General features: G+C 43.4%; 2 protein-coding genes across 9 annotated transcripts; one reads left to right on the top strand and one right to left on the bottom strand.

The window, feature by feature from the left end:
• Positions 1-4,564: 4,564 nt before the first annotated feature.
• LOC142814582 (uncharacterized) lies at positions 4,565-8,810 on the bottom strand. Of its 8 annotated transcripts, XM_075893553.1 has the most exons (12): positions 8,420-8,810; positions 8,255-8,358; positions 8,016-8,129; positions 7,723-7,909; positions 7,518-7,607; positions 6,892-6,927; positions 6,796-6,831; positions 6,694-6,726; positions 6,592-6,630; positions 6,478-6,509; positions 4,880-5,099; positions 4,565-4,807 (listed from the first exon to the last, which is right to left on the bottom strand). In XM_075893553.1, the coding sequence occupies exons 1-12, from the start codon at positions 8,619-8,621 to the stop codon at positions 4,680-4,682; spliced, it is 1,221 nt and encodes a 406-aa protein (XP_075749668.1). In that variant the 5' UTR covers positions 8,622-8,810; the 3' UTR covers positions 4,565-4,679. The 8 variants fall into 8 exon arrangements, with proteins under 8 accessions (XP_075749668.1, XP_075749665.1, XP_075749671.1 ...); XM_075893550.1 differs by having other exon boundaries at positions 6,694-6,831; XM_075893556.1 differs by lacking the exon at positions 6,592-6,630.
• A 1,182-nt stretch (positions 8,811-9,992) lies between these two features.
• On the top strand, positions 9,993-12,869 carry LOC142814581 (uncharacterized). The gene is made up of 3 exons (XM_075893549.1): positions 9,993-10,115; positions 10,685-10,802; positions 11,198-12,869. Exons 2-3 carry the CDS (start codon positions 10,730-10,732, stop codon positions 12,448-12,450), a joined length of 1,326 nt encoding a protein of 441 aa, XP_075749664.1. The 5' UTR covers positions 9,993-10,115; positions 10,685-10,729; the 3' UTR covers positions 12,451-12,869.
• The last annotated feature ends 921 nt before the right edge of the window (positions 12,870-13,790 follow it).

Below are 13,790 nucleotides of genomic sequence, written 5' to 3'. Positions count from 1 at the left end.
GCAGCGTTGCCAGACTCACTGAACAGATTCTACCTAGCTAGGGAAACGTTCCGTGCCTAGCGTTTCCCCGTGACGTGTACTGCAGGGAAACAAAAAATTCGAAAAGGAGAGAGAGTTGTTGATTGATTGATATGTGGGGTTTAACGTCATAAAACCACCGTTTGATTATGAGAGACGCCGTAATGGAGGGCTCCGGAAATTTCAACCCCCTAGGGTTTCTTTAACGTGCACCCAAATCTGAGCCCATGGGCCTACAACATTTCCGCGTCCATCGGAAATTCAGCCGCCGCAACCGGGATTCGATCACGCGACCCGCGGGTCAGCACGCAAGTAGCTACTAGACCACCACGGCGGGGGAGAGAGAGTTGCAGAGTGCCAAGACTCAAGAGGTTAGTATGGGACCGAAATAAAAAAGTGTAGGTATTCTGGCATAAAGCGTGAAGGAGTTCAAATACCCCTTGACGTCGCCGAACACCTGTTGACGTGGGGCTGACTTGCGTGCACTTCGCGTCATATGCCGTCATATGCGTCAAGTTGACAGCACCTACATCGTGACACGCCAACACGTGTTGACATGCGTCCGAGTCGGGACGGAGACACATCACAAAGAATGCACTCCTGAATTGAAGTGCATGGCAAACAAAACGAAAAGAAAGAAAGAAAGAAAGAAAGAAAGAAAGAAAAGAAAGAAAGAAAGAAAGAAAGAAAGAAAGAAAATGAAAGGACAAATGGGAGGGGATATGGATGAGTGCTTGTCTGAGGCGTAGGGAAAGGGCGGATCAAACAACTTTTTTGTTTGGGGTGGGGGTCTTCCTTGGAAGGTAGATATGTGTTCGGAAAAGGGTATCCCCTGATAATAACGTGGCGCCATTAAGCGTGCGCACGGTGTTCGCCTTCGGGGGGGGAGGGGGGGGGGCGAAGGTTGATTGCGGCGCCTCCCTCCCCCCTGCCTTCCTCGTGTGCACGCCTATGTGTGACGTAGACTTGAACAATTATTGTAAATGTAAAAACATGCAGACACAGCGATCCTTTGTCATGAGACCACCTGCGGGGATGTTTGTCCTGGAGCAATTGGTCAGTGTACTCTGTCGTTACTTTGTTAACTGCTGACTCTACGTCTTCGTAGACAGGCATCCAGACAAAATACTTTATTTTGATCCGGGGACGACGCTCACTTTCCTTTTTGAGGGTTAACATCAAGGGGCCACACCCATGACGGAACGGGGAGATGCATCTCCTCGGCCATGTCATGGGCTCTCTAGCTCGTAGATGTCTTCCTTCTCGTTGCTTGTGAAGTCCCCCTGCGTTGAGGAAGACATGCATGCACAGCATGTGTTTTAGAGTGCAACGTGGGTTACCACAGCGAGGACAGCATTTTTTAGAGCATTTAAAGGGAGAAGCGTATGCCTAAGTCTGTATGTAGTTGGCGTAACGTAATAAAGTGAGCTCATTTTAGGGTTGGATGCGGGATGAGAACCCTCGCCGTTCCAATTGATAGTGCTTGAAAATTTCACGAAAGGTTAAGAGGGAATCTCGGTAATACCGAAGCGCGTCCTCAGCCTCTCCGTGGTTTTCACTGACGTGGAATATGTTAGATCTCGCACCCGGGAGTGCGCCATGTACGAGTTGGTCAAACGTGTGCCGGGAACCAGATGATGCGCTTTTAAATGCGAAGCATTTTTTAGCGAACTTCGGCGATTTTGCGCGTATCTATCTACCTAGCTGCTTACGACGTTTAGCTCTCCTGGCCGTTTCGATTATAGTATCAATACCAAACTTGGTATGGCATAACATGACTGCATGGAGAACATATTTGACTAGTCATAACACAAGAATCATGACATGGATGTTATGAATGTCATGTTTTACATTTCATGGTCCTGCAGCTCTTGCGATGGTTTCGTTCACATGGCATGTTGCAAAACTGGTATGGTGTGACGTGATTGCGTGGCGAACACAAGCGACGGACCCTAACATGAAAATCATGACATGCGTGTCATATAACAACATGACTACATGCCAAGCTCATGATGCGCTCGCGGGCGTTTCGCTAGCGTCTCATATACCAACTTTGATGTAATGGTACGTGAATGGATGACGAAGGTATGTGACGGGTGCAAACATGATAATCATGAGATTCGTGTCATGTAACAACATGACTACATGCCACGCTCATGATGCACTGGCGGCCGTTTCGCTAGTTTCACTTATACCAAATTTTGTATTACGGTACGTGAATGGATGACAAAGGTATGATACTGGTGCAAACATGATAAGCATGAGATGCGTGTCATGTAGCAACATGACTACATGCTACGCTCATGATGTGCTCGCGGCCGTTTCGATGGCTTCACATGTACCAAACTCAGCATTACGTGACACGAACGGACGACATGGGTAAATGACAAATATAAACATGATAATCACGACATGCGTGTCATGTCGTGTGATTACATGACTACGCTCATGATGCGCTGGCGGCCGTTTCGCTAGCTTCACATGCAGCAAACTGGGTATTACGTGACGTCAATGGATGACGAAGGTGTGTGACTGGTGCAAACACGATAATCATGAGGTGCGTGTCATGTGAGAACATGAGTACATGCCACAGTCAAGGCGCCAATACATTTCGACGTGACGCGGTGCGTGTGCTCGCCGGCGTTCATTTCATCGCGTCACGCCGGCTTTGCCGCGCCAGGCGCCGGTCCTGTATATAGTCGCAGGGGTGCGCCGCGCTGCGTTGCTTTGACGCATGCGCGTTTCATCGCGTCCGGCTTCCCTCCGTCACGAAAAGAGGGAGACGCAGTGTTGCCTGGGCACGGTGTGTCTGGGCAACGCCTCCTCTACGAAGATGCCTGCCGCATGAGAAAAAAAGAACAGCTGCCACGTTCTTTCCCTCCTTCAATTTAAAAATGTTCTCGGTCGCTAGCGTCATTTGTGGCGAACGGTGCAACAACGCAACAATTTGCATAGCCTCCGAAACAGTGGTGCACAGTTGCAGGTCTCCAACAACTCCCGACTAACGCGCCCCTATAGGCCGCAGATGAAAAACACTTAGGTGGTATCATCGCCCGTAGCAGTGATGATAGTGGCGGTCGCGAGCGCTACTGCGCGGAGCTTTTTTAAAACTGAAGGCAGGCCAACTCCGCTGGGAGCGCGCAGCCATTCCCCAGGCATCTGTCTAGAGGAGGCGTTGGTCTGGGTAACGCATGGGCGCAAAATGCAACATGTCGCGTTTCACGCCGCTTGCCGTCGGGCCGCGCCGACGGACGCTGATCGCGTCATGCGACAGACTATGGAGTGCTCGCGTTTTGCTAACGTAGCGTCGCTGTGCCCCGCGTGCGCGCGCGGGAACGCTACATTGGAGCATATTGGGCCCTTCATGATGCGCTCGGGGCCGTTTTGCTAGCTCCACATATACCAAATTTGGTGTTACGTGACGTCAATGAATGACCAAAGTATATGGCGTGCGCAAGCATTATAATCGTGACATGGAAGAGCATGACAAGACCCCACACTCATAGCGTGCTCGCAGCCATTTCGCTAGCTCCATATATACAAAATTCGGCCTCACGTGACGTGAATAGATTACGAAGGTAAACGGCACATTCAAACATGATAATCATGACATGGAAGTCATGTACGGCGTCATTTACCTCCACCTCGTAATGTTATGCTGATTTTAAAGTCACATATCAACCATTCTCATCCGTCCTTCGCACATCATCAATTTCCACTGTACGTGGGACCTCCAAATTTTTTTGTCTCTGAAACTGGCAGCAGAGAGAACCGAACCCGAAATGTGATGTAATAGGGCTGAGCCCTATTACAGCACATTTAACACCATCGAATTCCTCGAATAGCACAGTTAGACTAGCCTCTCTTGATATCGTTCTAGCGTTGAAGGTAGTCAAGTTCAGATTCCAATGGCGGGCTATCTAGACCCAGAGATTCTTAGCACTCTCCACTGCGTCGCAGGTCTTGACCACAACCTTGCAAGTTGCTTCGCAGTCGCAAGGGGCTGAGGGCCAAGGATTAATTGCTGTATTCATATGGGAGGTAGTCACCAAGTTCTCCTTGCAGTAAAAATGGTGTTTTCGGTATTGTGGAATTGCAAATTACCATACGCGATCTTGTTTTCTTCCCACGTTAAAATATCCAAGTGGGTTTTAGGTGGTTTTAACTGGGGCTAACTGGTTTCTGTTGGTATCAGTTGGGAAGTAACACGGTTTTCAGTTGGGTCGAACTGGTTTCAGTAACATCCCAGGTGAAAATCTGTAACTGGGAATCTAACTGGTTTCAACTGGTCCCAGTTGAACTGGTTTAAGGAACACTTTTCCAGTTGGGAATTTTTCCCAGTTGGGAATCTATTCCCAGTTGGGAATCTATTCCCAGTTGGCAACTGGGACCAGTTGGGAACCTATTCCCAGTTGGCAACTGGGACCAGTTGAGAATGCATTCCCAGTTGACAACTGGGACCAGTTAGAACGCATTCCCAGTTGAGATGTTCTTAACTTTGAACGTGCAAATGAGCATTCTAAGCACATGAAAGACTCCAAAGGACTTATGTTGAGTGTATATGAGACGATTCTATTTATTAATGCAGAAAAAACATTGCACAGCCCTAGTCTTTGGTCTTCGTTGGGTTATCTATGGATTGAATGCATTTCGCAGTACATTTACTGTGGAGGTTTTCGTCGCTCTGCCTTGATGCAATCCTGAATTTTTTCAGTTAGTATGCTGGTCAAGTTTCGGGCTGCAATGGACGAGTCGGCGCCTGTCACATGCGACCAATGGTTGAGTGTTTCTGTAAAAGAACAGGTGACATGTTACGTGCACTTCTCAGGATAGATTTAGCACATATACACAGCAGACCAACCTTCCAGAACCGCGACCTTTTCAGGTGTCAGCGCAGGCTTTGCAACCTCGCCGAGGTTCCTTCTTCCTGGAGCTACGCCACCTTTAACACTGCGTGACGCTAGCCCTTTCTGGGACCATATGGCTTGTGCCGTTTCCTTCACCACCAGCCTTGCCTTCTTGTGAGACAGAATTCTTTTTGCCTGAATAGGCGTCAGGCAGATGCCCTTTTGAAGATGAAACTGTAAATATCAAGGAAGAGAGCGATGCAACATCTTGTTCCTGTAATTATTATTGGCTGACAAAGAAGTTCAACTTAGCAGGCGTACAAATATTGAATAGCAAAAATTTTATTATTACAAGTTTTTGTGCAATATAATTTTTTTCTGAATGTGGTAATGAGCATGGTTTCTTTTTTTGTTTACTTGACTTGTGAAACAGGTTGTGTGGGGAAGGGGGGGGGGCAGCCTTGCATCACTGCAGTTTATTGTATGCTTACCAGCTGGTGAGCACCGGACTATGTAAGAGATTTGAAATGCTCCTTGGCTTTGCCACCGCACGCTATCGGATATTCACGTGAGAGAGGAGGCATTTTCGCGCCACTTTGGCAAAAAGACAGCAGCGGTCTAGATACAGGTACTTTAAACAATATTTTTGGTAGCCCTGTATTTAATTTTTTGTTAGCAGACATACACACCAGATGTCAACCTATATATGATGATTAATGCATACTACAATTTAGGGCATATGTAATTATTACATGTTCCATAATGTAGGTGTTGCCGACTTTCAGTATTTGAGAATTTGAAGAGCACATATTCAATTCACGAATTAAAATATTCGCAGGGCCACTATTCGATTTGTATTCGGATATGCACATGCTTTTGCCACCTCATATAGTGTTTCTAAATGTCCAAATTATCTGTGGTATTGGTAATATATCTAGCTACCGAAATTGACAAGGGCAAGTATACAAGCCACCTGTACTTTCTAGAAGCTAAAATGTAACATGTACTGCAGAAGATTTCACAAACTTACCAACAACTGCTGCTGTTTTGCACCACTGTCATTGGCAACATGCCAAGTAGCTGCACATCGTTATTGTGGAGGCACCTCTGAGCTGTTCGGCAGGCAGTTTGTTTCACACGGCTTATAATAATATCATGGGTTTCATGTCCCAAAATCACATGATTATACGGGATGTCAATGTGAAGGGATCTGCAAATTTTGAATATAGTGTGTTCTGTCCTCAATAGGAGTATTATATTAGAAAAGAGGCTGTGTGCACAAAGATAATAGTAAATCATGGTCACTAAGATTACAAATGAGTGCTGTAACTAAATCAGTGCTGTGAAGCTAGATGTAAGTATAATGTAATGAAGTGACAATTAGTTGGGATGCAATCACTCAATTTACTGAATGTAAACACATTTAATTCAAGCTACCATAGTTGCTGGTGTGAACATATAACATGCTACAATTTATGTTGGCATCTACAGTATAGATTTGAAATTATTTACTTTTTGACCATTTGCATCAATCATGTTCAAAGAATGCAACATTATGCTAATTTCATTGTGTGCTTGAACTTCACAGGTAAAGTGCAAAATATATACTCACAGAGCCATCTTCTAAATATGAAAAACATTTCCCTGAAAAAAGATGTTGCAAATTTGTGAAACATGGAAATTCAGTAGTTTCCTACAATAGAAGCACACAAGTAAAAAAGCCTACTTGGACTAGGCAGGTCATCAGATTCTTTTGCTGCACATGCTGGAAACACAAGGAGCAAAGCTAAATGTTTACACAAATACTACACATAAGCCTGTAACTCACCAGTCATCGAAGTGGGAGGTTCCTCTATGAAGTCTGCATAAATATTTTGCATTGTTATAATTACACGTAAGCAATACAATAGAAATAAACCTAAAGCCTTACCATCAATGGCACTTCGTGAGTGTAGACTGCCAGCATCTGGTGTGAAAAAGCCAAAATTTAGATCTCACAGGAATAGACAAACATCCTCCAACTTACTCGGTGACCCAGGCACAGTCTCTTGAATGGACTTTACTGCATTTTTTTGCAATTTTAAAATCAGTTACAAAGGCTGTATTGAGAAAATAATCTAGCCTCTTGCAATTTTTGGCATGCATCATTTTACTTCATTTATGCATGCAAAAAAATCAGATCTGTGTGCATAGTACACCAATTTACAAAACTTGCTAATTTTATATTTAATACTATTGCACATACAATTCATGCAGTGATGGAAGCAATACATGAACATCCTGGTTACTTGTGTGTTTCATTGTGTCAAATGTCATTTGCTAAGGAAGTGCAACATTGCATTTCCTAGCAAGTCTCAAGGCAAAAGTCATCAAACATGCATGATCCTTTGAATTCTTTCCCAGCAGGAACAAGCTTTGTTGACTCACTGGACTGCAAATAGTATACTGCAAAGTGCTTTAAGTAAATCTGAAAAATAATTAGTGATTATGAAGTAACCGATTATGCATCTTGATCCATTACATGAGAAGGGAATACTGCTTTAAGTACTCTAGCTCAAGAAGTGCTCTTATGCTATATGCTACAGATGATTGTCAATTCTATGTAGTATGAAACTAATAACACTAAATTTAATAACAAAAATGAATATGCACCTAGGTTGCTTGTGGCCTTTGCTGTCTCCTTTCTAGCTTGTACAGTGCAGCTCTCAACGTCAGCCTCTTTGCTGTGCTGCAGGTCTTCAACTGTCAAAATATTCAAGAAATGCTCACTAGCTATGAAATTAACAGGTTGTCATCAACATATAAAAAAACTTTCTCATTTTAAGAACTAAAATCAATATATAATTATTGTACTTACACCTCAGAAATTTTGAGTTTAACAGCACCTGCTGTGAGCTAACTTGTTCTTGCAAGAAGATGTTGTCTTGCCGCAGCTCCTTGCATCTCTTTTTCCAAAATTTGGTTTTTTTCTTCTCTTCTGTTACTTCTGAGCTGGACACGAGAGAGTCATCCGAGCTTGATGATGAACTCAGTCGCGTTTTTCGCTGCGTAAACATTTTTTTTTTTTTTGCTTCACTGAAGCTTATTCACAGTGAAAAGAAGAAAAGAAGTTTAAGGAAATCGGGTATTATATAGTTAATACACGCTCACAGTTTGTTCCGAGTTCTGTCGGAGAGCGTGGCTCATCTGCTTTTTCAAGATCTGCTCGTACCGGTCTTTTTTTGCTGCAGTTCGGTTGACAGCTGTTTTTTTCATTCTTGCAGCCTGCAAATTTTGGATTAGACATACTCCCAATATCTTAAAATAATTCGCACTTCCTTAATAGATTCGAAAAAAAAGAGAAACACCTAAAAAAAAAAAGATTTGCGAATGAACAAGTGCGCACTTACAGTGGCCTTCTTGGTCACAGCTCCTTCAACGTCCGAGCCTTCCTCAACTGCAATTTTAGGGATCGGAATTCTTTTTGGCGATTCCCGAGCTTCTTTCTCTGTGGCTGAAAGTGCAAGTGTGGATATTAGACTAACGCGTAGATCAGGGTAGATGGATGCACTTACCGCCAAGTCGAAGTATCTGGGCTTTATATTCACCCGTGTCGTCACCGTTTGCTTCATCCTCCCAGTGAACGACATACACTGCCTTGCCATCGAAATCCGTCTCGTGCTTCGGATGAAAATCATGGATATCCTCCACTCGCACAACATATCTACGAGTGTCATGTGCATGGTCACTATCTAGAAAGCGAACTAGCGCGAACATTATATCGAACCAAATATGACAGTCAACGGGCTCAGCGCGCACGTGGGTAACGCGGGCCTGACACAAAGTGGATTGTACTCAGCTTGGCCCGGCTTCGCTCAGCTCAACCAACCAAGCCAAAACTGCTTGGCCTGGCCTGAATTTAAACGCGTACAAATTCATAAATAACGTTGTTAAAGAAACGGCCTATATATAAATAAAAAACCTGTAACGTTCGGTGCTAGAAATGCAAATAAAAATATATTACCTATTATTCACTTCATTGCTAAGCCGTTACAAAGCCGACTGAATCCAGATCTCAAGTCGTTTGCATGGCGTTTGCGCTTTCGTGGATCGAAAGATTTCCACTCAAGCGCACGCTAATACATATCGATTTGTATTTTTTTTATTAGACTGAAGGCATTTTACCACAGTTCGAAGTGTACATTCTGTACCGCTAACATGTCCCGGACGCCTAAACGACGGAAGTTATATCTAGAGCCATCCTTCGATGGGAAAGAGCTGCCCAGATCAACGCGGTACAGGGCGTCTCGCCTCGCGACTGACACTAGCCAAGTGGAAAACGTGATGTCTGATGGTAATGCTGCTGCAGATGAACCTGCTGATAATTCGCCAGTTCGCGTCTGGGCAAACGATGAAGTCGACGAGTGCGAAGAGTCGGGACCGAGCGACGATGAGGAAGCCCTGGCAGAGAACGCAAAGGAGGATGATCGTGAAACTGATGGCTCCTTTGACTCCGATTTATCTGCTGAAGACATCGTGACCCTAGTCATGGACTTTGCTGTTAACTTTGGCCTGGCGTGGACACAGGTAGAACACCTGATGAAACTAGTCAGTTTTTTAATGAAAAGAAAGGATCTCCCTGACACGAAGTTTCTGTTTAAGAAATTTGCGGGAGTCTCCACTGATAGCATGGGCTTTCATTTCTATTGTCCCAACTGCATTTGCCTTCTCGGCGAATGTGACGGGGACCTTAAGAAAAGAAAAGAATTCAATGCAACATGTACACAATGCCAACAGTTGTACAGTGGAGATACCCTTACTGCGCAAGGAAGTTTTTTTGTGACCCTTCCCATGGGGCAACAGATTTCTTCAATTCTTTCGTCTCAAGATACTTCCAGGTCACTTAAAAACTCTTTAAATGCACTTGCACATCGTTCACACGCCGCCTCTATGACAGACTTTACAGACGGAAGTTTGTATCTGCACCAAAGAAAAGAACTGGGTCTTGGCGCTATGGACATCACATTGACCATAAACTCGGATGGTAGTCCTGTGTTCAACTCATCCAAGTTTTCGATATGGCCCGTGCAGACGACAATTAATGAGTTGCCGCCCGGATTGCGTTTGAAAAATGTTACTGTTGCTACACTGTGGTATGGACAGTGCCACCCAGACATGACATTGGTGTTGGAGGCATTCACGAAGCAAATGGACTAGCTTACCAGGAGTGGTATCGAGTGGACATGTGATGGAGAGACCTTTCAATCAAAAGTGAGCCACTTCTATTTCATTGCGTAGTCTCCTCCTAGCAAACTTAGTTGCATATTGTGTCCTTCCGCAATATTCCTTAACCAAAAACTAAAAAAAGAAACAGCAAAAGAGAAGGCAAATGAAAACTTACTACTGTAGTGATACTAGTTTTTTTTGGCTTCATGAAAAAGCTTTCATTTTAGTCTAATTTAACTGCTATATAACGCTTTAAAAACTGAGCAATGCACGAAATATTCTTGACTTTTGGTGAAGTGCCTGATTTAACTATAATTCTTTTAAAATTATGTTACAACAAATAATGGTACTGCTTTAAAAATACATATTGTCAACACACAAGCATTTGAGCCAAGTTTAATACCACTGTCGCACAGCCACTTGAACTCACAATTGTGCCAGATTCAGATTGACATTCTACACCACGATTAGCCTCATTCTACTGCTTGCACAAAGTAGGCAATCGGGACCGAGAAATCTTATCCCGACCAGACTTGAGTATGATTGAATTTGAAAACCAATATAGCACTGTCCCATTTCTTCATTAAAACTATATTCTTTTTGTTACATTACAGGTCTATTGTTTCGCTGCTGTAGCCGATGCTCCAGCCAGGGCTCTGATGCAGAACACAGTCCAGTATAATGGATACTTTGGGTGTGGCTGGTGTTTGCACCCTGGCAAATGCATTGAAGGTAAGCAAACTGACTTGTGTACAAAAATATCTGACAGACTACATCCTGGATATCAGCTTCACAATCACTATTTTGTTACTGAAATTTGGTTTGTGCATTATTATTACATCCTACTTAATTTTATTTTCACGCATTCTTTTCTTAAAGTATTTTTGTCACACTAAAAGTTAACGTGCATTCAAGACATGCTAGCCTTCTTCTTTACTTTACAAACTTCTAGAAAGCTTCATGTGGCCTTCACATCTGTATGCATTATTACAGCAGTTAGGAGTACCTGACATTTGCAGGAATATTATTACCAGTTAGAAAAATCTAGTATTCATTGCTGCAAAGGTTTTTTTGCCCACCCTCCCGAGTTTTGTATTTAATTTGTTTCTATCATTTTTATTTTGCAGGAACAGTCAAGTACCCTATAAGCGCTGAAGCTCCACCCGACAGGACTAAAGAAGGGATGATGCAAGACATGGCTGAAGTGCACAGGACTGGTGTTAATGTGCGAGGAGTTAAAGGGCCTTCCCCATTAATTAATTTGGTGGGGTTTGACATTGTGTGGGGCTTCACGCCTGATTATATGCATGGGGTTTTACTTGGTGTCACACGCCAGTTTATGGAGCTGTGGATGTCTGGTGTAGGCGCTCCATATTATATAGGGTCGCCACAGTTGATTAGGATGGTTGACGAAAGGCTTTGTGCCATTAAGCCTCCTCAATGCATCACGCGCCTGCCAAGATCTGTTGAACTGAGAAAGTTTTGGAAGGCAAGCGAGTGGCAACAGTGGCTGTTGTATTACAGCCTTGTTTGTGTTCACAGAATCTTGCCTGGCAAGTACCACAAACACTTTAGCTTGCTGGTGAAAGCTGTATACCTCCTACTTGGAGATACTGTCTCAGCCAAAGACATCAGGGATAGTACTGAGTGTCTTGTGCAATTTGTTATTCAAGTCCAAGTTCTCTACTCTAAGAAGGAAATGACTTCGAATGTACACTTGTTGTTGCACCTTGCAAAAAGTGTTACAATGCAAGGGCCACTCTGGGCACACTCTTGCTTTGTCTTTGAGGCGGGCTTAGGAAAGATTAAAAAGCTCGTCACTTCCGCTAAAGGAGTGCCTCACCAAGTGATGAGCAGAGTGCTTATGGCCAGCAAAGTTGGCGCACACAATGCAGCCGCTAGTGAGCAAGTTAAGAATTTCTTGTGCTCTGATTTGTGCAACAAAGAAGAGTCGCTGGCCCTTTTGGGAAAACCAAGAGCTGTCAGTGAGTCCATTCATAGAATTATTGAAGCGCAAGTCCCACACCAAATCACAGGGCCTGTTGAGGAATATGATAGAGTTCGCATCTCTGGACGCATGTTCCACAGCGAACAATATCAAAGGCCTCAAAAAACTAACTGCACAGCTGTACGACTGCGAGACAATATGCATGCTAAGATCCAGCATATTGTGTCAGTTAGCTGCAGTGACAGAAAAAGGATTTATTTTGTGTCTAACAGCTATGTTAGTTCTCTGTGTTTCGGCACAACACACATTTCATGTGTTCAGAAGTGGGTGGCACAGAATGTCGTCGAAGTGGACAGGCAGGCAGCTCCATGCCTGTGGATTGACTGGAACGAAAGGCAATTTTTTTGTAATCTTGCCAATCGTTTCCCATAAAAAGATTACCTGATTTTTGTTTGCATTTAGCTTTTTGGAAAATTTTAAAGGTGTCATGTTATACTTTTTATGATAAGTGTGAACGCACTCGGAGTTGCATGTAACTGACATGCTACACATTTAACTACTGCCTTGCTCATGCCATGCCAGCATGTCCAACATTCCCTATTATTTTAGGTTGTTCTTATAAGAATGTGGGCTCAACTCGGTTCTTATGGGGACCATTTCAAAGGCACTTGCACATTTTCCAGGCGAACCCAATGATTAAATTCACTACTACTGTTCTCAAAATAGTACTCAAGCAATCCCTTTTGCTTGTATTATTATATGGGTTTAATCGTGTAACCTTTGGTTATGTTCCTTTGGATGAATGTACTTGTATGAATAAACCTTTCGTGCTGTTCAGCCACATGGAATAAGTCACAAGCCATTTGCTTCTAATATAGTTGTGTCTGCAGCATGTCGGCAGTAGTCTCAGTTGGGATAACTGTCGGCACTACCCCACATTTAGTTGTTGCACGGAAGTAACCGCTGTACTGCACACAAGACTATTATGCTCCAACAAGATGATAATATTAATACTCGGGCGTCAATCAGGCCGTGATGGATGTAAAAAGATTGACAACAGCTGTTTGATATTAGTTCAATGTAATTATGCTAAAGCGTACGACTGAGTGCACTGTGTTGCTCAATTTCGATATGAAATATTTCACAATAATAGGATTTTCAAAAATACGAGATTAAGTAAAACTGTTCAGATTATTCTAATATCGAGGTAAACAATGTAAAGAGGCTGACATCTAAATAAGAAAAAATAATTCATTTATAAACCACAACTCACCATTTGCAAGATGACAGTTACTCATTGTAATCTATTCTAATACTGGTCCTTTAAAGTACTACTAGGCTGGTAATACAGTACCCTACAATGAGTAGGACAAAAAACCTATGGATAAAACCAATTCCTTCAAGTGCAGCAGTGTGTCACATACATCTAGTTCAATTTTTTTCTGTTCTTTCACTGTAACGATTCATAAAACCAAAAAAAACTGGCAGCATTTCTATTTAGGGCACAACTTGGACCATTTTCTTCCAATTGAATTGCTTATGGTTTTCAGCTGGGCACTGCTTCCAGTTCAAGGGCATGCTCATGAAATTCCTGTGGTCCCTGTGGGTGGCCAGTTGAGTTGGGACATGTTGGTAACTGGAATCAACTGGGACCAGTTGCTAACTGGAACCAGTTTCAACTGGGACCAATTAGTTCCCAACTGGGACCAGTTGCTAACTGGGACCACTTGCAACTGGAATCAACTGGTACCAGTTAGTTCCCAACTGGGACC

The sequence above is a fragment of the Rhipicephalus microplus genome, chromosome 4 (genome assembly GCF_043290135.1).
Source record: "Rhipicephalus microplus isolate Deutch F79 chromosome 4, USDA_Rmic, whole genome shotgun sequence".
In the NCBI taxonomy this organism is placed as follows: domain Eukaryota; kingdom Metazoa; phylum Arthropoda; class Arachnida; order Ixodida; family Ixodidae; genus Rhipicephalus; species Rhipicephalus microplus.
This window is presented reverse-complemented; position numbering and strand designations above follow the sequence as displayed.